This window comes from Chiloscyllium plagiosum, unplaced genomic scaffold (assembly GCF_037043375.1).
Source record: "Chiloscyllium plagiosum isolate Xiang-an unplaced genomic scaffold, Cpla_swu_hap1 HiC_scaffold_47, whole genome shotgun sequence".
Taxonomy (NCBI): domain Eukaryota; kingdom Metazoa; phylum Chordata; class Chondrichthyes; order Orectolobiformes; family Hemiscylliidae; genus Chiloscyllium; species Chiloscyllium plagiosum.
In genome coordinates, this window is record NW_028270185.1 from 16,912,147 (window position 1) to 16,937,091 (window position 24,945).

Sequence of the window (24,945 nt, forward strand, 5' to 3'; positions counted from 1 at the left end):
CAGTGAAAGAACTCTCAGCCTATCCAGCTACTCCTTATAGCTCAAACCCTCCAGTCCCAGCAACATCCTGGTAACTCTCTTCTGAACCCTCTCCAATTTAATAATATCCTTCCTATAGCAGGGCGAGTGGAACTGGACACAGCACACCAGAAAAGGCCTCACCAAGGTCCTGTACAGCCTCAGTACTCGGATTTCACCAGTTTCCTCATTTCCCCCTCCCCCTACCTTGTCTCAGTCTAATCCATCGAATTCAGCACCGCCTTCCTAACCTGCAATCTTCTTCCCGACCTCTCCGCCCCCACCCCAGTCTGACCTATCACCCTCACCTTGACCTCTTTCCACCTATCACATTTCCAACGCCCCTCCCCCAAGTCCCTCCTCCCTACCTTTTATCTTAGCCTGCTGGACAAACTTTCCTCATTCCTGAAGAAGGGCTTATGCCCGAAACGTCGATTCTCCTGTTCCCTGGATGCTGCCTGACCTGCTGCGCTTTTCCAGCAACACATTTTCAGTCCTGTACAGCCTCAACATGGCATCCCAACTCCTATACTCAAAGGGTCTGAGCAATGAAGGCAAATGTGCTAAATACCTTCTTAATTTAAGAGCGCCTCATCTTCCGCCTAGGAACCCTCCAACCACAAGGGATGAACTCAGATTTCTCCAGTTTCCTCATTTCCCCTCCCCCCACCTTGTCTCAGTCAAATCCCTCGAACTCAGCACCGCCTTCCTAACCTGCAATCATCTTCCTGACCTCTCCGTCCCCACCCCCACTCCGGCCTATCACCCTCACCTTGACCTCCTTCCACCTATCGCATTTCCAACACCCCTCCCCCAAGTCCCTCCTCCCTACCTTTTATCTTAGCCTGCTAGGACACACTTTCCTCATTCCTGAAGAAGGACTTATGCCCGAAACGTCGACTCTCCTGCTCCTTTGATGCTGCCTGACCTGCTGCGCTTTTCCAGCAACACATTTTCAGCTCTGATCTCCAACACCTGTAGTCCTCACTTTCTCCTGTCTACATATGACACAAACTTCAAAGGATTATGTACCTGAACCCCTAGGTCCCTCTGTTCTACAACACTACCCAAAGCCCTAATTTTAATTGCATAAATCCTGCCCTTGTTGCTTTATCAAATGCAACGCCTCACATTTATCCAAATTAAATTCCATCTGCCACTCCTCAGCCCAATTGATTGAGATCCCTTTTATAAGCTTAGAGAACAGTCCTCACTGTCCACTGTACCACACCAATTTTGATGTCATTTGCAAACTTACCAACCATGCCTCCCGCATTTCCATCCAAATTGTTGACAGAAATGACAAACAAAAGGGGCCTTTTTCCAAAACTAGGGAATGATGCCGGCACAAGAGGCGGCCATTCAGCTCATCACAGCTGTGCTAGCACTCCGAAAGATCAACTGCCCCCACTCCCCCGACTTTTTCAGCATAGCCCTGCACTTTTCTGTTCCTTACTTCAAGTTTATTTTTTTTTTTAGATGGTCTGTGGAATCCATTGCCTTGTCAGGCTCCTCCCAGATTGCAACCCCATTCACTGCGTAAGAAACACAAACACTGTGGATGATGAAAATCTGAAATAATGACAGAAAATGCCGGAAAAACTCAGAAACGTCTGCCGGACTCTTTGAGCGGTGCTCGCAGCAGTGCGAACGCGGGTTGAGTCTCTTTCTTGCCACTAATGCTGCTTGACTTGTCGAGTGTTTCCAACAAATTTCGTTTCCATTCCTAAGCTTAGCACAGTCGCTTTCGGCACTGACCTCAGACCCATCTCCCCCTGGGGTCACCGTTTGGCTGAGAGCTCAGACTCCCATAAATCAAAGCCGTGAGCAGATTTGTTGACACAGAGGCGGGAGAAGGTTGACAGTGTCATGATGCCACACTCTGTGATCGCTTTTGTCAAGTGTTTCAATATATGTGCGCACAATGTGAAGAGGCGTCACCAGTTTCTGCTGTTAAAGGTTTAAAGGTCCAGTTGCTTGACACTTTTAAGGGGTTGTTGCAACAGCAGACTGATTTGCAGGAAAATTACGAGCGGGCTATTTTCCTAAGCCTTTGTGAGGAGAGAATTCACTATTTCTGTCAAGAATGGTGATTGGGCCTGGAAGGGCCAACTCCACGTGTTGCTTTGGAGACTATGAGGAGCCATTGGAGGTGGGTGAGGGGCAAGCGTTGGCAAGAGGATTGGGTGGAGGGTTAAAAAACTTTAAATATCAGTAAATTACTGAGACAAAAAGCCAACGGGGTGAGGTAGGCCGTTAGTACAGCCCCTTCCTTAGCATTGAACAGCCTCTGAGGCTGGGTCCAAACTGCTTTCATAAGCAATGGGCCCAATGCCTGCCCAGGCCCGGGGACAGTGTCGAGAAAGCTTTACTCTGTATCTAACCCTGTACCAACCCTGTGCTGGAAGTGTTTGATGGGGGCAGTGTAGAGGAAGCTTTACTCTGTATCTAACCTTGTACCAACCCTGTGCTGGAAGTGTTTGATGGGGGCAGTGCAAAGAAAGCTTTACTCTGTATCTAATCCTGAACCAACCCTGTGCTGGAAGTGTTTGATGGGGGCAGTGTAGAGAAAGCTTTACTCTGTATCTAACCCTGTACCAACCCTGTGCTGGAAGTGTTTGATGGGGACAGTGTAGAGGAAGCTTTACTCTGTATCTAACCCTGTACCAACCCTGTGCTGGAAGTGTTTGATGGGGACAGTGTCGAGAAAGCTTTACTCTGTATCTAATCCTGAACCAACCCTGTGCTGGAAGTGTTTGATGGGGGCAGTGTAGAGGAAGCTTTACTTTGTATCTAACCCTGTGCAGGGAGTATTTGATGCAGGACAGTGCGTAGATCCCAGAAACGGGATTGACAATGATCACCTTTGTGGTGGAGTTGGCTGAGGGATTAAGATTGGTGAGGAAGCCACCGCTGCTGCTTTGAAACACATCACCGAGATCGCGTGGGTCCACTTGAGAATCTAACAGAGCCTTTGACAATGCAGCACTCTCTCAGTACCGGCTGTAACGCTAGTCACTGGGATTTGAACTCGTCACTTGTGTCTTGCGCGATTGAGGACAGCGGGGTGAGACATTAGGTGGGTGCAGAGGGGGGGGGGGGGGGGGGGGGCGCGGAGCCGGGGGGTGTTTGGGATTCCTGAGTGTGACAGAGAAACCGCTCTCACATGTTGGATGTGTCGATGAGCTGACAGTGAGATTCCTCGCCTTCATTTCGGGCCAACTGCCAGAACTGGGACATCACATCCTCCAGTTTGCTGTCCACAGTGAACACAATGGGATAACGTGCTATCCAGTACCTGGGGGGAAGGACAGAGCAATTTTGAGAACAGCGCAGCACTGGGATCCTTCCCCGCTCAGGCCCTGTTCCTCCAGCCCTTCCCTCCAACTCCACGTCTACCATTTCCGCAAGACTTGGATTTTCCGAATGCAGCAGAAACTTTGCTGCACTACCAAAGGCCCAGTTTGCTCAGAGCAAGCCCCAACAGACTGCAGTGTGGTTATAACCAGTTTCACCTGCAGGTAGAGGGTTGAGCAGGGAAGGTCTTTGAGTAAGATCAAACTCCTGTCTTCTTCAGTGCTGTCCTTGCTCACCCCCACCTCACCCCCTCACATTCTCCTCTCTCGGCACAGTGGCTCAATGGTTAGCACTGCTGCCTCACAGTGCCAGGGACCCGGGTTCGATTCCAGCCTCGGGTGACTGTCTGTGCGGGTTTTCTCCAAAGATGTGAAAGTTATGGTGGATTGCTCATGGGAAATTGCCCATAGTGTTCTGGGATGTGTAGGTTAGGGGCATTCATCAGGGAAAATGTAGAGTAATAGGGGAATGGGTGTGGGTGATTTACTCTTTGGGAGGGTCAGTGTGGACTTGTTGGGCCAAAGGGCCTGTTTCCACACTGTAGGGATTCTATGAATCTCTCACGGATCCACACCAACCAACTGCTCAACCACGCCATCAAGGAGACTCTCTCATTACAGTTTGGGGCCATTCTGGCCAGCATGGTATCCCGGTAACGACTATCCCACAACCTCCGCCTCAGGGTCAGCCATCATGGCCGGTTTTTCAATTCCTGGATCATCAGAGGAAAACTTGATTTCCGTGGACGGGAGCTCCCGAAGCCAACAGGCTACCCCCACCCCGAGATAGGGGTCACCGTCGGGAAGTGGAACCCGCTAGCCACCACAAGTGCACAGCAGGATCCCACAACTGGCCGAGTGGACCTTTTGCGCTGGGGGAAATATTGGGCAAGGTGCTTCTTTGAAGACCTGCCGTTGGGGAGGCTTTACGGCCCGCTGGGGGAGGCAGAAGGTTTCGGGTGTTAAGGTTGAGCTGAAAATGTGTTGCTGGAACAGCGCAGCAGGTCAGGCAGCATCCAGGGAACAGGAGAATCGACGTTTTGGGCATAAACCCTTCTTCAGGAATCTGAAGAACACCTTCGGGTGTTAAGGTGGCAACTGACACCACTCCCCCATAACTCCCACCTCCCGGACAATGTGCCCTAGTGGCGAGAGTCGGACTTGAACCCAGAACCTGATAGCTCAGAGGGGAGTGTGCCACCAGTTGAGGGCATAGCCTTCCATACAAAGATGGCCAAGGTCAGGGGAAGCTGCACTGGCCTCAGGACCATCCTGTGACATATCCAGTCCTGCACTGCTGACCATTCTGGGGTGTCGACCTTCCCACTGAAGATTGAAGTGATTGTCTCACACCTAGCTCCCACAGATCCCAGAGTCAGCCGGCTGTCTCGTGACAACTGAGCTGCTAGGAACAGCAGCCATGGATATACGTCCATTCCTCTACAGTCCCCAAAGCTGAGAATCCAAATTACAAAGGCCTCAAACTCCCAGCCCATGGCTATTGTGCACGACTTACCTTACAAAATGGCAGATCTTCACCCGAATCTGGTCGCGCTTTTCCCCTCCTGCGTCTCGGTAAGTGGCTGGAAGTTAAGGATCATGGACGAAGGACATTCAGCCCGACACACTGTCCTGCCGGCCCGTGGGCGCTGACTTCTTTGAACCCTGAGCTTCCCTCCCATTCTCGTCCCGTTTCCCATGGCGGTTCTGCCTCAGTGTCCACGCCGGTTGCTATGGAGCGTTTTACAGCATGGAAGCAGGCCATTCAGCCCAACTGGCCTCTACTATGGTCCACACAACCCGATTCCTGCCTCATTTCATCCAAAGCCATCACCACACAAAGAGCAAAGAAACTTTACAGCCCAGGAACAGGCCCTTCGGCCCTTCACCCCTTCTATTCCTCTCTCCATCATGCGTTTAACCAGCGTCGAGTTGAAGGGTTCTACTTCAATAAACTTCAGCATGAAAACTTACTTTCTAATGAGGATTCTGAATCTGTGACCCTTCCCACTGACCAGTGCTGACAACATATGCTCAGAACTGGGCACAACTTCCCACCTGTGGGATTTAAATTCAAATAGTGGACCTGGAACATAATGAGTCTCAGTAAAAACCCATCTGGTTCACCTCCTTTGGGGAAGAAAATCTGCCCTTCTTGCCTGGTCTGGCCTCCAAGTGACTCTAGACCCACAGCAATGAAGTTGACTCTTAATTATCCTCAGAAATGGTGCGAGTGGGCCTCTCAGTTGGTCTTCAGGGGCAGTTGAGATCCAAAGGTTGACACATCTAAGTGGGGAGTCAAAACTTGCTCTTACTCACTTGTCACAGAGTTTATAGAAGATGGCAGACCAGGGGGTTATAGAGTCAGAGAAGCATACAGCACAGAAACAGAGTCTTCGGCCCAACCAGTTGGTGTGATGTTCCCAAACTAAACTGGTCCCTCCTGCCTGCTCCTGGCCCATAACCCATCAACTTATCCAAGTGTCTTTTAAACGTTGTAACTATCCCCACATCCACCACTTCCACATCCACACACCAGCCACTCTCTGTCGGAAAAAGTTGCCCTCTCCCTGCCACCAACCGTGCCCTTTTCAAATCTTTCTGCTCACACCTTAGAAATATGTCTATGACTCTAAGGCAGCTCCCCACCACCTTCATAAGGGGCAACTAGGGACAGGCAACAAATGCTGGACCCAGCCAGGGAGGCCCCTATCATGTCAGCGAGTAAATCATTAGAACGGCTCAGTTGGCCCACAAATGGTTCTCTTCAGATTGACACAGGACTGGTTTAGGCCTGGCACCCACTTCCTGCCCAGCGCTGGCACTTCCTTTGGGGCAAAAAGGCAAGGGGATTGGTGTCCTTGACAACGAGCACAGATCACCAGTCTCACACTCCAGCCAGCGAGAATCTCGGGGAAATCCTCTCAGCCGGGAGTTCTCAATTCAGTTCTCTGAACTGAAAGGCCCGAGTTCAGAGAAACAGAGTCACCTCAGGTTCTAGAGAGGCTACGAGATAAGGGTTTCAGTTTCCTGTTCAGCTCGCAAGGCTTCATAAAGCTCTCTGTTCAGTCCTGGTTAGCTATCTACAATCTCACTGTGTCTCTGCTGGGACCACTGCCTCTCTGCAAAACTCAGAAAGGAATCGCTGAGACGGTGAGGACCATTTTGCTGTACCAGGCTCAGGGGTAGCATCAAGGCCCACCTGGGAGGCCAGTCAGCCTCCCTATTCAAGCCTTTACTACCTCTCAGTTAGGTCACCAGCAGATTGGCTCCCTTGCCCATAGCACTGTCGGGAATGACCAACTTCAGAGGGCAGTTACTTTTTTAAACATGAATTTGAGGTAAAACCCAGGGGAGCATGTGACCACCTGCCAGTCACAGAGAGGCAGACCAAAATCTAACAGAAGGGAGGCGCAACAGCGGGAGGAGACGGGCAGTGCATGGACTCGCGGGATCTTCCTGAGGGGAGGGGTGGCGGGCGGAAGTTGGGGGGAATAGGGCTGGTGGTGGGATGGGGTTTGGGGTGGGGTGATGGGGCTAGGGGATGGTGGGGGTGTGTGAGGGAGTTGGGGTGGACTGGGGTCTGGGAGATGGGATGGGGGTGTGGTGGACTTAGGGATGGGGTGGGGGCTTGTGGTGATGGTGGTGTTAGGGGGTTGGGGGTTGTGTAGAATGGGTCTGGGTGGTGTTGGGGGAATGGGGTTGGATGGTGTGGGGTGATGGTGGTGTTGGGAGTGGGGAGATGGGGTGGGTGTGTGGTGGAGTTGGGGGTGAGATGGGGTGGGGTTGTGGTGGAGTTGGGGGTGGGGTGGGCTGGGGTGATGGTGATGTGGGGGTTTGGGTTGGATAGTGTGGGTTGAAGGTGTGGTGGATGGGGTGCGGGTGTGGTGGAGTTGGGGGTGGGTGGGGGTTTGGAGTGATGGTGATGTTGGAAGTGGGGAGATGGGGTGGGTGTGTGGTGGAATTTGGGGTGAGATGGGGTTGAGAGATGGGGTGGGGTGATGATGGTGTGGATTGGGGTGTGGGGGGTGGGGTTGGATGGTGTGGATTGGGGTGTGGGGGATGGGGTTGGATGGTGTGGATTGGGGTGTGGGGGATGGGGTTGGATGGTGTTGATTGGGGGTATGGGGATGGGGTGTGGTGGAGTTAGGGGTAGGGTGGGGGCTTGGGGTGATGGTGGTGTTGGGGATGGGGGATTGTGGAGAATGAGAATAGTATTGGGGTAATGGCATTGGGGTGGGGGAAGTTGGGGTGGGGTGTGGTGGGGTGATGGTGGTGTGGGAGGATGGGGTTAGGTGGTGTGGGTTGGGGGTGTGGGGAATAGGGTGGGGGTGTGGTGGAGTCGCAGGTGAAGTGGGGGCTTGGGTGATGGTGGTGTGGGGGGTGGAGGGGTGTGGGGTTGGGGCTGGGTGGTGGGGGGGGAGGAGGTGTGTTGGGGTGGTGTCAGCTGGAGAGCCAGTGTGAGATAACCAGCCTGGCCATTTGGCTGAGCCAGCTCCAGGCTGGCAATAGTTCGGCCTACCTCTGGAATCAGGACCTCGAGCCTGACGACCTAACACGAGAGAGGTAGCAGCCAATCGGAGGAGTTATTAAGGAGGCTATTCCTGCCACACGTCACCCCCCACCCCTCTCTCGAGGACCGTTGGGGGAGAGGTTGCTGCTGGTAAATAATATAGGGATGGGGTTCTTTCACACACCTTCAGCAACTCACCACAGTTTTAGTGTAAATCAATCATTTAGCACAAACACCGACTTCCATCTTTCTTTTCAAACCCTTCCCCTGTCCCAGACGCCAATTCCCCCCCCCCACTAGAGATTCACTTTAATAACCCACTATTAAATGACCAAACTGTGCAGGTTACCAACTGTGTCCATGGAGTGGGAATGACAGGAGGGTTAAGAAATGGGGAGCTTGGGATTCAATTGGGGTCGTTGGGATAATAGTGGACTCCCTCTCCAAGGACGGTTGGGCCCAGGTGTAGCCTTCGAAGGGATACAGGCATTTGTGAATTCTGACACATTGACCTCCCCCCCCCCCCTCCCCCAACCTCCCCGGCCCACAGCCTGGACTGGTTGACAGCCAGGAGCAGGGCCTCATGAGGAAGTCCCCCGAACTGCCTGCACCCCCCGCCCCCACCTCTCCTCCACAGCGGGTGCTCGGGGCAACCGAAAACGAGAACAAGAGTTTTCTTAAATCTACCACACTCATGGGACGCAGAATCCACAGGACTATAGAATCAGCATGTGGGCTGGGAGTCCATGAGCTACCATCACCTCAGTTCGTACAGGACTGCTGGGTGTAATAATGTCCACCGCAGATCCCCAACGGAAAGCAGACAGAGCCCACCACACATTTGCCAGGGTTGGAGGATTTGAGCTACAGGGAGAGGCTGAACAGACTGGGGCTGCTTTCCCTGGAGCGTCAGAGGCTGAGGGGTGACCTTATAGAGGTTTATAAAATCACAAGGAGCATGGATAGGATAAATAGACAAGGTCTTTTCCCTGGGGTTGGGGGTGTCCAGAACTAGAGGTTTAGGGTGAGAGGGGAAAGCTATAAAAAGGACATAAGGGGTAACTTTTTCACGCAGAGGGTGGTACGTGTATGGAATGAGATGCCAGAGGAAGTGGTGGAGGCTGGTACAATTGCAACATTTAAGAGGCATTTGGATAGGTATATGAATAGGAAGGGTTTGGAGGGCCAAGTGCTGGCAAATGGAAATGGATTAATTAGGGATATCTGGTCAGCGTGGACGGGTTGGACTGAAGGGTCTGTTTCTGTGGTGCACATCTTTATGACACTGGGGATCCCAGTCAGTAAGAATCCAGGTCTTTTGTGAACCCCACCACCTCGTGGCCTGGTAACAGTGGGAGGAACTTCGAACTTTCAACACAAGCCAACATTTCTGAAGTGAGTGGGGTCTACTGTCCAGCAGGAGAAAGTGAGGTCTGCAGATGCTGGAGATCAGAGCTGAAAATGTGTTGCTGGAACAGCGCAGCAGGTCAGGCAGCATCCAGGGAACAGGAGAATCGACGTTTCGGGCATAAGCCCTTCCTGAAGAAGGGCTTATGCCCGAAACATCGATTCTCCTGTTCCCTGGATGCTGCCTGACCTGCTGCGCTTTTCCAGCAACACATTTTCAGCTCTACTGTCTAGTAACATGTCGTGGGGGTTTTTTTTTTGGTTGCATTACAAAGTTCACAAGGCCAGAGGGGGAAACACCTTTGCTGCAGTTTACTGGAATCGCTGCTCAGTGAGTAATGTTTTGTCATTATTGTTACAGTGTAAATGTCAGAAAGTGAGCTCCTGTCCTGCGATTAACGTGCATTGATTGCTGGCAAGTGCGTATCTCGTCCCAAGGACTATCAGTCTCTGCAGGGATTGCAAAGGATAACGCTTTGCAAATGTCTCACTGATCCTCTGGGTCACAGCAATTTTCTGAGTTCTAGATCTCACCCATCATCATCCCTGACTTACTGAGCCGTAATTCTAATGCCAGCTTGGAGCGGCACAGTGGCTCAGTGGTTAGCAGTGCTGCCTCACAGCGCCAGGGACCTGGGTTCAATTCCCACCTCAGGTGACTGCCTGTGTGGAGTTTGCATATTCTCTGCGTGGGTTTCCTTCCCCCAGTCCAAAGATGTGCAGGTCAGGTGAATTGGCCGTGCTAAATTGCCCATAGTGTTAGGTGCATTAGTCAGGAGTAAATGTAAGGGAATGGGTCTGGGTGGGTTACTCTTCGAAGGGTCAGTGTGGACTTATTGGGCCACTGTAGGGAGTCTAATGTTCTGGGTTCCCCGTGAATGGAAATAATTGAATCATAGTTATACAGCATGGAAATAGACCCTTTGGTCTAACCAGTCCATGCTGACCATACTCCCACACTAAACTAGTCCCACCTGCCTGCTCCTGGCTCATGTGCCTCCAAACATTTCCTATTCATTTACTTATCTAAAAGTCTTTGAAATGTCATACCCACTTTCTCTGGAAGTTCATTCCGCACACCAACCACGCTCTGGGTAAAAAGGTTGCCCCTCATGTCTTTTTAAAATTTCTCTCCTCTCACCTTAAAAATATGCCCCTTGTCCCAAAATCCCCCACCCTACAGAAAAGACACCCATCTTATCTATAATCCCTCAGGATTTTATAAACCTCTATGAGGTCACCCTTCACTCCAGTGAGAAAACATCCCAGCCTATTCAGCCTCTCGCTATAACTCAAACCTTCCATTCCTGACGACATCCTGGTAAGTGGGCAGCACGGTGGCACAGTGGTTAGCACTGCTGCCTCACAGCGCCAGAGGCCCGGCTTCAATTCCCGCCTCAGGCATCTGCCTGTGTGGAGTTTGCACATTCTCCCCGTGTCTGCGTGGGTTTCCTCCGGGTGCTCCGGTTTCCTCCCACAGTCCAAAGATGTACAGGTCAGGGTGAATTGGCCGTGCTAAATTGCCCGTAGTGTTAGGTGCATTAGTCAGAGGGAAATGGGTCTGGGTGGACTACTCTAGTAGTTGGGCCGAAGGGCCTGTTTCCACACTGTAAGTAATCTAATCTTTAAAAAAAAATAATCTAATCTAAATCTTTTCTGAACTCTCTCCAGTTTAATAATGTGCTTCAATAACAAATTTCAAAGAATTATGTGTTCCAGTCAAATCCTTCATCTGCTCTCAAGGGAAACTCACTCATGTGCCTCCCTCTGTTAAAATGTAGGACACAGGAGTAGGCCATGCAGATCATAGCACCACATCCCTCCATTTTCCTTTGATATCTTAAACATCTCAAAATCTATCAATCTCTGCCTTGAATATACTCACTGACTGAGCATCCATGGCTCTCTGGGATAGAGAATTCCAAAGATTCACTCCTCCACCATCCCCCCCCCAATTCTCCAATTCTTAACGCAATGGAATATTTTTGCAGCCTTTCCAATGGGAACCTCTGACCATAAAAGGATATAGCAGCAGGAGCTTCTGAGCGAATTCCGACGATGGGATGATCCAACTGTGCATCATGAGTGTGACGTTGACTGTTTCGCTGCTACAGCGCAGGCACCCTTCAGTATCTGGCAAGAGAGGAAGAGTTGGTCAAGTAGAGGTTGGCCAAAATGGTTCCGCAGCACAGAAACAGGCCATTCAGCCCCATTGATCTCTGAGTTGTACACCAGCCTCTTCCCACGCTTCCTCATCCAGCCCACCTAACCTATCTGACCCCTCCTCCGTCATTCACCTGTTTAGCGTCACCTTAAAGGGCACACGCCATTTCATTCTACAAGATGTAGCAGCAGAAGTAGACCATTCAGCCCATTGACTCCGCTCTGCTGTGCGTGGCTGATGGATAATCTTCAGCTCCACTCCCCACCCTTCTCCTTGATCCCTTCACTGGTGAAAAACCTCTCTACCTCAGCCTTGAATACACTGAAAGACCCAGCCTCGACAGCCCTCTGTGGGAAAGGATTCCGCAGATTGGAGTAAATAATCCTTTTTCTCTTCGAGGTCAACAGCTCAGCAAGAGACCTTTTGCCCCAGTTGGTCAGCCCATTCCTCTCCCCTACTAGGCGATGTCTAATTGGGGAGGAGAGTTGTCCCTAAGTCATCTGGTGGCCTAGTCCACCCTCCCAGAGCCCACTATCCCAGACAGTATTCATCTCCCGATCAGTGTTGCTGAGGTATCCAGTCATTACAACCTTGCTGCTCTGTGGGGGCTTGCTGTGCCCAAATCGGCCCCACGTTAACCTTGGCCAAAATCGCGCGGGTGCTGGAAATGGCAGCTCAAGTTATCTGGCCTCTGAGGAGAGAGACAAAGAGAATGAGCCTCTTGTGACTATGTCCTTTCACTGGAACTGGCAAAACCGTGAAGGGTTTGATAAAGAGCAACTCGCCCAGTCGCCCCCACCGAAACTGCTGAGGCCCAGAACCCTTTCAATCTAACACTCTCCCAACCACCCTGAGAGGAAGGCACGAGCAGGTTTAGTGTTAAATATTGGCTAAATATTTACATTTGTCGGTTTTCAGGAAGGGGGGGGGAAGAAACTCCAGGGGGAAGTGGGAGCAGGTGGAAGGAGGGAGTGAAAACATTGTGGGCCCTTGGTTCTCTGATTCTTTACAGAAGACTGAAGGGGGTGGGGGGTGGGGGGGGGTGGCGGAGGGGTGGGTTGACTCCATTGCTTCACCATTGTTAGGAGCGAACTCGGCAGCGCCCTGTTTGTCAGAATGTCAATCTCTCAGGAAACGCACGTCTGTTAGCCGTCGTTACTGAAGGACGTTCCTGGAAATCTCCAACATCTCAGGCTGAAGTGACCTTGGCTGATCGGTGCATTCGCTACAAACACACCAAGGCTCTGTTTGAGTGATCAGGACCCAGGTCATAGAGACACCAGCCTCATTCCTGAAGAAGGGCTTATGCCCGGAACGTCGATTCTCCTGCTCCTCGGATGCTGCCTGGCCTGCTGTGTTCTTCCAGCACCACATTTTTCAACTTATTGCCCTGCCCCTAGTTGCCCCTTGAGAAGGTGGGGGTGAGCTGCCTTCTTGAACCGCTGCAGTCCATGTGCTGTGGCTTGACCCACAATGCCCTGAGGGAGGGAACTTTGACCCAGCGACACTGAAGGAACACTGATTTCCAACTCAGGGCGGAGAGTGGGTGATATACCAGTGGTACATCCTTGATCAATGGGTATAACTGTAGCAAAAGGGAGATCAATTGACTGAGGGTGTTCGATGAAGTTCCCAAAACTGACTTCAATCCAACTCTCCAACCCGAGTCCCACTCAAACCTGACGTGGGTGGTGACCAGGTTGGAGGGTTGGATTGAAGTCAGCTTTGGGGATTGACAGGAACAGGGACCTGGTATTTTCTGTCAATGACAAAACCATGAGGTAGCTGCTTACACAAACCACGCGCTTCCAGACAGTCTCTCAGCAACCTCTCTACCTATAGACAATCCCACAATGGAACAAGCTGCTCAAGAAAATAATCCCAGCCCCCATCACTTGAAATCTTCAGGCCCCATCGTTGGACTGCTCCCCTTTATAATTTCACATCATCGGGACAGCCAATCTCAGCAGGGGCACGGTTGGCTTAGCCTGTGAACGATGAGAAAAACAATTTTGCAACACGGTGGCTCAGTGATTAGCACTACTGCCTCACAGCACCAGGGTCCCAGGTTCGATTCCAGCCTCGGGCGACTGTCTGTGTGGCGTTTGTACAATCTCCCTGTGTCTGCGTGGGTTTCCTCCGGGTGCTCCGATTTCCTCCCACAGTCCAAAGACGTGCAGGTCAGGTGAATTGGCCATGTTAAATCGCCCATAGTGTTAGGTGCATTAGTCAGAGGGAACTGGGTCTGGGTGGGTTACTTTTCGGAGGGTCAGTGTGGACTGGTTGGGCTGAAGGGCCTGTTTCCACACTGTAGGGAATCTAATCTAATCTAAAACCTAATGAGGAGCTGAAACTACATGGAAAAGGGCTAAAAGAAAGATCGAGTTTAAGGAGTGAGCGAATGTGGTCAACAAAGCCACGGCTGAGGGTTCCTGAAGGAGAGTTGACCTCTCCACCTCCTGATGCTGCCCGGCCTGCTGTGTTCTTCCAGCCTCCTGCCTGTCCACCTCTAGTTCCAGCACCTGCAGTTACCTCAGTCTCTAGCCATGGATCGGCAGCAGCAGAGGAGCTGAGGCAGGGGGAGAAGGTGGGAGAAGGGGGAGAAGGGGCCCGGCAATTGGAGATTGTGCAGGAAGCTCAGTCCCACAACCGGCTGAGGGAGCTAGGCAGCTCAGTCGTGCTGCCAGGGATGCACTGAGCTAGGCCGAGAGGTAAACACATACGAGGGAGAGGAATAGGAGTCACCTCCAACATCCACCTTAGGCCCTACTAGAGGCCACAAGGCAGATTTAGACCCATTTGCAGGTCACAGAGGGAGAAAGAGAGGGAGAGAGGAGGAGAAAGAGCATTGATTAGATGGAATAAAAAGGAGTAATCTCCATAAACCTCTTAGGGTCATAGAGTCATACAGCACGGAAACAGGCCATTCAGTCTGACTCATCTGTGCTGACCTGATCTAGCTCCCAATCTGACCTAGTCCCACCTGCCAGCACTTGACCCACATCCCTCTGAACTCTTCCCATTCAAATACCAATCCAGATGCCTTTTAAATGTTGTAATTGTACCAGCCTCCACCACTTTCTCTGGCAGCTCATTCCACACACGGACCACCCTCTGGGTGAAAAAGTTCCCCTTCAGATCCTTTTTAAATCTTTCCCCTCTCACCTTAAATCTGTGTTCTCTAGATCTGTACTCCCCGACCCCAGGGAAAAGACTTTGTCTATTTACCCTATCCATGCCCCTCATAATTTTGTAAACCTCTATAAGGTCACCCCTCAGCCTCTTAGACTCCAGGGAATACAGCCTCAGCCTGTTCAGCCTCTCCCTGCAGCTCAAACCCTTCAATCCTGGCAACACCCTCGTAAAGTTTTACTACACCGTTTCAAGTTACAAACATCTCTCCGATAGAAAGGAGACCAGAATTGCACACAATATTCCAAAAGTGGCCTGACTAATGTCCTGTACATGTCTGCAACATGACCTCCCAACTCCTGTACTCAATGCACTGACCAATAAAGGCAAGCATACCAAACACCTCCTTCACCACCCTGTCTACCTGAGACTCCACTTCCAAGGAACTGAACCTGCACTCCAAGGTCTCTTTGTTCCGCAACACTTCCCAGGACCTTACCATTAAGTACATAAATCCTGCCCTGGTTTGCCTTTCCAAAATGTAACACCTCACATTTATCTAAATTTAACTCCATCTGCCTCTCCTGGGCCCTTTTGATTAAGGTCCCACTGTACCATGAGATAACCTTCTTTACTGTCTCTACACTACCTTATTGTGGTGTCATCTATAAACCTCCTAACCATACCTCTTATATTTGTATAAATGATGAAAAGCAGTGGACCTCTTGCAATGCAACAGAGACTTGCAATCTGAAGAGCTGGTCCCTCAGTAAACCCAATAAAATCTCGACTTCTTCATTCTTCTGCAGCTACTGACAAGGCCAGGATTCGTTACCCCTCCGTAACTGCCCTCAAACTGGCTTGTTCAGAGGGCAGCTACGAGTCAGCCGCAGCGCTGTGGGTCTGGAGTCACGTGTAGGCCAGGCCGGGGTAAGGATGGCAGAATACACTCTCTGATGGGCATTAGTGAACCAGATGGGGGTTCAACAACAAAAAAATGATAGTTTTGGGATCATCACTAATAAGACTAGCCTTCCGATTCCAGATTTATGAATTGAATTTCAAATTACAACCACAGCCAAGGTGGGATTTGAATGCTTGTCACCTGAATGTGTCTCTCTTCATATTACCTTCTAGTCTCACCTCCCCATTGTAAGCTTCTGCCAAGGCATCAGCAACAACTTGACTGAGAAAAATGATCTTAGGAGGCACGGTGGCTCAGTGGTTAGCACTGCTGCCTCACAGCACCAGGGTCCTGGGTTCGATTCCTGCCTCGGGCGACTGTCTGTGTGGAGTTTACACAATCTCCCCATGTCTGTGCGGGTTTCCTCCCACAGTCCAAAGATGTGCGGGTCGGGTGAGTTAGCCATGCTAAATTACCCCATAGAGATGCATTAGTGAGGGGGAATGGGTCTGGGTGGGTAACCCTTCAGAGGGTCAGTGTGGACTTGTTGGGCTGAAGGGCCTGTTCCCATAGGGAATCTAAATTAAGGTGTTCTAAAATACAAGAAAGAGAAAGCTAATGTTGGTTTATTTTGCTAAAATGATGCCACTTGGAAAATGGGTCACTAAAAGAAATGAGTTAATTTGAAACCATGCCTTCCACACAGATCCTCAACAAAACATTCGTTGTTACGTATCAGACAATGGATTGCATATGAAAATAAAAATCCAGTGATCTTGGGAAATAACCCAGGGTTTGAAAGTCCTGAGAAAATGCACAATCCTCACGAGAAACTGACTCAAATTGCAAACGTCCGCCAGCTCTGTTAACCCACTGTCACTGCAGAACACCAAGATTGACCGTATGCACCTCTCTGTTACCTGAGCTGTTACAGCCTTGCAGGGCCTAGCTCCATTGGCGAATGGGAAACTGAAGGACCTCTACACTGCAGCCTTTCAACTTTATACAACCCTGCAGCCTCTGGTCCCAGTCTGCAAGAATGCTAATTTGTAAAGTGTGCCCAGTAGCGGACCAGTTTAAAAGCTTCTGTTAAAAATTGGTCATACATGAAAGCTTTGAGCTGCATTCTCACTGTAAATGTAATCCACTGCTTTTCTCTCCCCCTCTCCAGGTAGCCACAGCTCTGACACATAGATCCAGCTCCATTTCTGAGCAATGCACAATTATGTTTTACAACCTCATACACACACACACATGTATACTCACATGTATACTCACATGTATACATACACGCATAAATACTCATGTGTATACATACACACACATGTATACTCATGTATACATACACACACGTATACTCACATGCGTACATACACACATGTATACTCACATGTATACATACACACATGTATACTCACATGTATACATACACACACATGTATATGCACACGTATACATACCCACACATGTATACACACACATATACATACACACATGTATACTCATGTGTATACATACACACACATGTATACTCACATGTATACATACACACATAAATACTCATGTGTATACAAACACACATGTATACTCACATGTATACATACACACATGTATACTCACGTGTACACATACACATGTATACACACATGTATACATACACACATGTATACTCGTGTATACATACACACACATGTATACTCACATGTATACATACACACATAAATACTCATGTGTACACATACACACGCATGTATACTCATACGTATACATACACACATGTATACTCATGTGTATACATACACACATGTGTATACTCACATGTATACACACACATAAATACTCATGTGTATACATACACACACATGTATATGCACACGTATACATACCCACACATGTATACACACACATATACATACACACATGTATACTCATGTGTATACATACACACACATGTATACTCACATGTATACATACACACATAAATACTCATGTGTATACAAACACACATGTATACTCACATGTATACATACACACATGTATACTCACGTGTACACATACACATGTATACACACATGTATACATACACACATGTATACTCGTGTATACATACACACACATGTATACTCACATGTATACATACACACATAAATACTCATGTGTACACATACACACGCATGTATACTCATACGTATACATACACACATGTATACTCATGTGTATACATACACACATGTGTATACTCACATGTATACACACACATAAATACTCATGTGTATACATACACACACGTATACTGACATGTATACATGCACACATAAATACTCATATGTATACATACACACGCATGTATACTCATGTATACATACACACATAAATACTCGTGTATACATACACATGCATGTATACTCACATGTATACATACACACATAAATACTCATGTGTATACATGCACACATAAATACTCATGTGTATACATACACACACATGTATACTCACATGTATACATACACACATATATCCTCATGTGTATACATACACACATGTATACTCACATGTATACATGCTCACATAAATACTCATGTGTATACATACGCACATAAATACTCGTGTATACATACACACACATGTATACTCACATGAATACATACAACGCATGTATACTCATATGTATACATACACACATAAATACTCACATGCATACATACACACATAAATACTCACATGCATACATACACACATAAATATTCATGTGTACACATACACACACATGTATACTCACATGTATACGTACACACTCAAGTATATACATACACACACACATATATACTCATGTATATGCACACACATATATACACTCAGCCTCATACACACAAACCTAAAACTCATGTATATACATACACTCAGCCTCGTACACGTGCACACGCGCATATACATACATGTCATACATACATGTATACAGACAATCTCATATACACACACATATAACACATACACACATACTCACAAACACGTACATATGCTCACAGACACACGCTCACATACACAAGCACAGATACACACACACACACAGATACACACACAGACGCACACAGACACACACAGAGACAGGCACATACACAAATATAGATACACACACAGACGGATACATGCACACAGACACACACAGTGACAGACACATACACACAGACACACACAGAGATACACACAGAGACACATACATGCACACAGACATACATACACACAGAGACAGACACAGAAACACACACACACGTAGACAGACACACACTGACACACACACACACTCCCACCCACAAAACTGATCTCTCTTTAAGATCAGCCTCTGAAAGAGGTCTCTTACTTACCAAAGGACTGGACACATTTCAGAATGAGTTCGTCCAGGCTGAGAGCCTTGCTGAGCTGAGGCATGGACATGATGGCCTTCGCCTTGCTGATCTCGGCTGGACTGGGGCAGGTCATTCTTCGCCTGCACTGCCTCTGGATGGCCTTGCTGCCCTGGGAGCTCTGATACTCATGGCGAGACTTCCTGCAACAGAGAACGGTGGGGGAGGGAGAAGGTTATAACAGCCGGCAGCACCTAGGCCTGTCAATGGGGCGAGACAGGGAAAGCAGGAGAGGGAGATCTCAGCTGTGACTTGTTTGAGAGGCCGTGTGAAGTGCGTCAGTAAGCAAGCAGATAAAAAGGGAGTCAACTCCCTACAATACAAGATACCGTTCCACTGAAGTTCACCAGCTTTGTATCGTACTGGGCAACTGTGTTTGCAGATTCAGGTTACAGTTCCTGAGCATATGTCACGTTCCCATAAAAACAAAACTCACATTTCTCTGTTTCTAATGCAGTAAAAATAACCCAACGCGTCCAACAGCCTGATGGGATACCAACGAGCTTTAAAACTGACTGACTAAACTCTGCAATGGATTGGGATCAAGGAGATATAGATTCTGATTCTGCATGGTCATTGGATATGCATACGGACGAGGATGGAATAGTGTGGTTAGATGGGCTTCAGATTGGTGCCACAGGTCGGCGCAACATCGAGGGCCGAAGGGCCTGTACTGTGCTGGAATGTTCTATGTTCTTGGCAAAACACAATGGGACAACGGCCTGACATTTGGATCCTGTTTTTTTTATTAATCATAGAATCCCTACAGTGTGGAAACAGGCCATTTGGCCCAACAAGTCCACACTGACCCTCCAAACAGTATCCCACCCAGACATGTTCCCCTACCCTATTACTCTACATTTACCCCTGACTAATGCACCTAACCTACATATCCTTGGACACTATGGGCAATGTAGCATAACCAATCCACCCTAAGCTGCACATCTTTGGACTGTGGGAGGAAACTGGAGCACCCGGAGGAATCCCACGCAGACACAGGGAGAACGTGCAAACTCCACACAGACGGTCACCCGAGGGTGGAATCGAACCCGGGTCCCTGGTGCTGTGAGGCAGCACGTTGATTGGTTAAGTGATAAAGAGAGGTTGGACAAACTTGGATTGTTTTCACTAGAGCGTCAGAGGCTGAGTGGGTGACTTGATGTAAAATTCCGAGAGGCGTGGATAGTCTCTCCCAGAGTGAACATGTCATGTTCTAGCTGGCATAGGTTAAAAGGGTGAGGAGGGGGGGCGCAGTTTAAAAGGAGGTGTGCGAGGTTTACAAGGGGCCGGGAGGTGTCTGGAATGCGCAGCTGGGGGAGGTGATAGAAGCAGAGACAAGGCAATATTGAACAGGCCTTTAGACAGAAACATGAACAGGCAGGGAATAGAGGGATACGGACCATGTGCAGGCAGGTGGGATGAGTTTAGAATGGCATCATGGTCAGCACAGACATGATGGGCTGAAGGGCCTGTTCCTGTGCTGTTCTGGCCAGCACTTCCCTTAAACAGTTCCGTATGCACGAGGCAGCAGTCAGAGCGCCCCCGGCACTGCAGCACTCCCTCGGTTCAGCACCGGGGCAACAACCAACCTATTCTCCACCCAAGCCCCTCGGGCTCAAATCTATGACCTTCTGACGCAGGGTGGACTGATATCTGATTCATCCAGACTGCAGTTTACGGGAGCACGTCACACAGCCCTTCGCTGAGATTTGGGAATGTCAGATATTTACTTATTTTTCGGAGTCTGTTTTTGTCTCTAATGATGCTTGGGTATGTTCCCGGAGAGCTGCCACCAATCCTGCTCCGGTAGAATCCCAACAGCATGAGAGCAGGCCACTCAGCCCATTGAGTCTACGCCACCCCTCTGAACAGGACCCCACTCACACCCACCTATCCCTGTAACCCTGCATTCCCCATGGCCAATCCATTTCACCTGCACATCCCTTGGGGGATGTAGCTCGGCCAATCCATCTTTGGACTGTGGGAGGAAACCCACGCAGACACGGAGAGAATGTACAAGCTCCACACAGACAGTCGCCCGAGACTGGAATCGAACCTGGGACCCTGGCGCATTGAGGCAGCAGTGCTAACCACTGAGCCAATGTGCTACTCAAGCGTTACTACTGAGGCTTTCAACTGGGTTGCCATAAAAGATGACCAATGAAACAATCTCTAAAGAAGCTCTAATCTTCGTTGACAAGGTAACATTTATTACATCTTAGTAACTGTATGTAATATTTACACCACACAAGTTCCAGGCTATGATCTCCCTACTAAGAGACTATCTAAATTATTGCCCCATTGAATCCCCACTATCATCATGCTGGGGGTTACCAGTGACCAGAAAACTCAACTGGACTCACCATGGAAACACAATGGCTACAAGAACAGGTCAGAGGCCGGGAGCGAGTAACTCCCCTCCTGACTCCCCCCAAGCCTGTCCACCATCAACCAGGCACAAGTCAGGAGTGTGAGGGAATACTCCCCACTTGCCCCTGGATGGGGGCAGCTCCAACAACACTCAAGGAGCTCGACACCATCCAGGACAAAGCAGCCCCCCGCTTGGTTGGTACCACACCCACAAACGTCCCCTCCCTCCACCACTCAGCAGCAGCAGGGTGTACCATCGGCAAGATGCGCTGCAGAAATTCATCAAAGATCCTCAGACAGCACCTTCCAAACCCAATAAAAATCAGAAGAACAGCAGATGCTGTCAATCAGAAACAAAAACAGAAACTGCTGGAATAGCTCAGCAGATCGGGAGAGAAATCAGAGTTAATATTTCAGGTCAAATGACTGAGGAAGGGTCACAGGACCCGAAATGTGAACTCTGATTTCTCTCCACAGATGCTGCCAGACCTGCTGAGCTTCCAAACCCAAGATCACTGGCATCTAGAAGGACACGGGCAGCAGATATTTGGGAACACCATCACCTTCAAGTTCCCCTCCAAACCATCCTGACTTGGAAATATATCGCCATTCCTTCAGGGTCGCTGGGTCAGAATCCTGGGATTCCCTCCCTCAGGGCATTGTGGGTCTATCCACAGCACACGGACTGCAGCGGTTCAAGGAGGCAGCTCACCCCCACCTTCTCCAGGGGCAACTGGGATGGGCAATAAATGTGGGTCTAGCTAGTCATGACTAAGTGCCTGTATTAAAATAAATGGGGCGGCACGGTGGTTAGCACTGCTGCCTCATGGTGCTAGGGTCCTGGGTTCGATTCCACCCTCGGGTGACTGTGTGGAGTTTGCACATTTTCCCCGTGTCTGCATGGGCTTCCTCTGGGTGCTTTAGTTTCTTCCCACAATCCAAAACTGTGCAGGTTAGGGTGGATTGGCCATGGGAAATTACCCATAGTGTGCAGGAATGTGTAGGTTAGGGTGGATTGGCTGTGGGAAATTACCCATAGTGTGCAGGAATGTGTAGGTTAGGGTGGATTGGCTATGGGAAATTACCCATAGTGTGCAGGAATGTGTAGGTTAGGGTGGATTGGCTGTGGGAAATTACCCATAGTGTGCAGGAATGTGTAGGTTAGGGTGGATTGGCCATGGGAAATTACGCATAGTGTGCAGGGATGTATAGGTTAGGGTGGATTGGCCATACTAACTTACCCATAGTGTGCAGGTTAGGGTGGATTGGCCATGGGTTATGCGGGATGGGTCTGGGTGGGATGCCCTTTGCTGGATCAGCAAGGACCAGTTGGACTAAATGGCCTGTTGGTCTCAATGTGACTGCTTGACCAGCCCATTAAACTGGGACTGCCCCTTGAGGAACAACGAAACTGGACATAGATGAACTGGAGTTCAGGGGAATTGAAACGTGAGAAATTTTTTAAGGGACTTGACAGAGAGAATGTCCCTGCTGGCTGGGTTCCAGTCTCAAAACATTCAGTACTTAGACAAGGAGAGATGTCTTTACACAAGAGGATTGTGACTTCCTCTACTGCAGTGGTGTACAGGGAGGCTCATGGGGGACGGTGCAGACGATAAGCTGTGATCTTGTCGAAGGATAGATCAGGGTTGATAGGCTGAATGGGCCTTCACCAGTTGTAAATTTAACGAATGATGGAATAGAGAATCAGCCATGATTCTATTGAATGGTGAATCAGACTTGAAAGGCCTACTGATCAATCCTGCTGTTGGTTCCCCTGATAGCACAGCTTTGGCCTTCAGGACTTTGTGCCTTTTTACATCCTGACTGGGGTTTGAACTGTCTGATTTTAATGAAGGGGGAAGCGGCCCAGCTCTACCTTTGGCTGCAAATTCATCCCAGCTCCTCGCAGATGTGATTTCTCAGCACGAAATCTCCGTGAGGTAAATGCAAAAAACATCCCATCACAAAAGAAAACTCTTTAAAAATGCACGCTGACTTCCTGGCCCAGCAGAAAGCTCTGCTTTCTTCCCTACACTTCTGATCGAACAACATCTCCATTCATGACTCGGGGACTGTTATTGGGCCTCCAGCCAATGGCAGTCACTGGTGTTGGATCGACTCCCAGGGCCAGCCATTCATCTCCAGAGGTGGCTGATGGGATACTTGGCCAACATGACAATGGCAACGTCAGGCGAGTTGGGTTCAATGACCGGCTCGTGCACTCTTGGGGCACAGAGGGAGCAGGTGGGACTCAATGGGCCCTCTGTTCACCCCGGAAGGTGAATGGAAAGAGACAGGAGGGTACAAGGGAGGCAGTAGACAGCAAGTGGCTCTCCTCCCCCACCTCGCTACAGAGCAGCAGAACGTCAGAGCGGCTTTTTGGTAAAGATGATATTAGGCGAAACTGGGTACTGCAGATGCTGGAGATCAGAGTCTAGATTAGAGTGGTGCTGGAAAAGCACAGCAGGTCAGGCAGCATCCGAGGAGCAGGAAAATTGAAGTTTCGGGAAAAAGACCTTCATCAGGAGTGAGGCTGGGAACTTCAGGGGTGAAGAGATAAATGGGAGGGGATGGGGCTGGGGGTGTAATAGGTGGATGGAGGTGAGGGTGAAGGTGATAGGTCGGAGAGGAGGGTGGAGCGGATAAGTGGGAAGGAAGATGTACAGGTCATGAGGATGGTGCTGAGCTGGATGGTTGGAACTGGGGTAAGGTGGGGGGGAGGGGAAATGAGGAAACTGTTGGACGGTTCCGAGGTGGAAGATGAGGCGTTCTTCCTCCAGGCGTCAGGTGGTGAGGGAGCGGCGATGGAGGAGGCCCAGGACCTGCATGTCCTCGGCAGAGCGGGAGGGGGAGTTGAATTATTCGGCTACGGGGCGGTGGGGTTGATTGGTGCGGGTGTCCCAGAGATGTTCCCTAAAGTGCTCTGCGAGAAGGCATTAGCTCAGGAGAATGTGGAGCTTGCTAAAAACATGGGGCAAGCATTGATGGGCTGAAGATCATTTAATAGATAGGTTCCAAAAGGAGCAATGAATGGAGGGATGACTGGGGGAGACTTGAGATGTAGAGAGGGTGACTCTTCATTTCAGTGCAACTGATTACTGTGATATCACCTGAAAGGGTGGAGGGAGCAGATCCAACTTTCAAAAGCCAAGACCCCTCGAAGGGGGCAAAGATGCAACGACATGGGCAGGGTGGGGGGCAGAGCAGTTGAGACGAATTGGATTGCTCTTCCCAAGAGCTAGCACGAGCGCGATGGACCGAATGGTCTGCAAGACGTTAGCGTACAGCACCGGTCGGTCAGGCCGAATGGCCTGTGTCTGAGTTGCAGGGGTGCTGTGTCCCAGTGCCGGCTGGGATATACAGCTTGAAACTGCAGTGAGCAGCACTGCACGTGGGTGGCACAGTGGTTAGCACTGCTGCCTCACAGCGCCAGAGACCTGGGTTCAATTCCCGCCTCGGGCGACTGTCTGTGTGGTGTTTGCACGTTCTCCCCGTGTCTGCGTGGGTTTCCTCCCACAGTCCAAAGATGTACAGGTTAGGTGAATTGGCCATGCTAAGTTGCCCGTGGTGTTAGGTGTAGGGGAATGGATCTGGGTGGGTTGCTCTTTGGAGGGTCGGTGTCGACTTGTTGGGCTGAATGGCCTGTTTCCACACTGTGAGTAATCTAATCTAAACCC

At 49.7% G+C, this 24,945-nt stretch overlaps 1 protein-coding gene across 4 annotated transcripts in view; it reads right to left on the reverse strand.

The window, feature by feature from the left end:
* The window catches only part of rasgrp4 (RAS guanyl releasing protein 4), a 175,744-nt gene that overhangs the window by 52,397 nt on the left and 98,402 nt on the right, over positions 1-24,945 (reverse strand). For all 4 annotated transcript variants that reach the window (XR_015754762.1, XM_087984075.1, XM_087984074.1 and 1 more), the window contains exons 2-5: positions 18,857-19,038; positions 11,322-11,427; positions 4,891-4,953; positions 3,185-3,316 (exon numbers count right to left, since the gene is read on the reverse strand). Coding sequence is in view for 3 of the 4 variants with exons in the window: in XM_087984075.1 (XP_087840201.1) it covers positions 3,185-3,316; positions 4,891-4,953; positions 11,322-11,427; positions 18,857-19,038 (483 nt within the window). In the remaining variant the exon portion in view is untranslated. The remainder of the gene's footprint in view (positions 1-3,184; positions 3,317-4,890; positions 4,954-11,321; positions 11,428-18,856; positions 19,039-24,945) is intronic.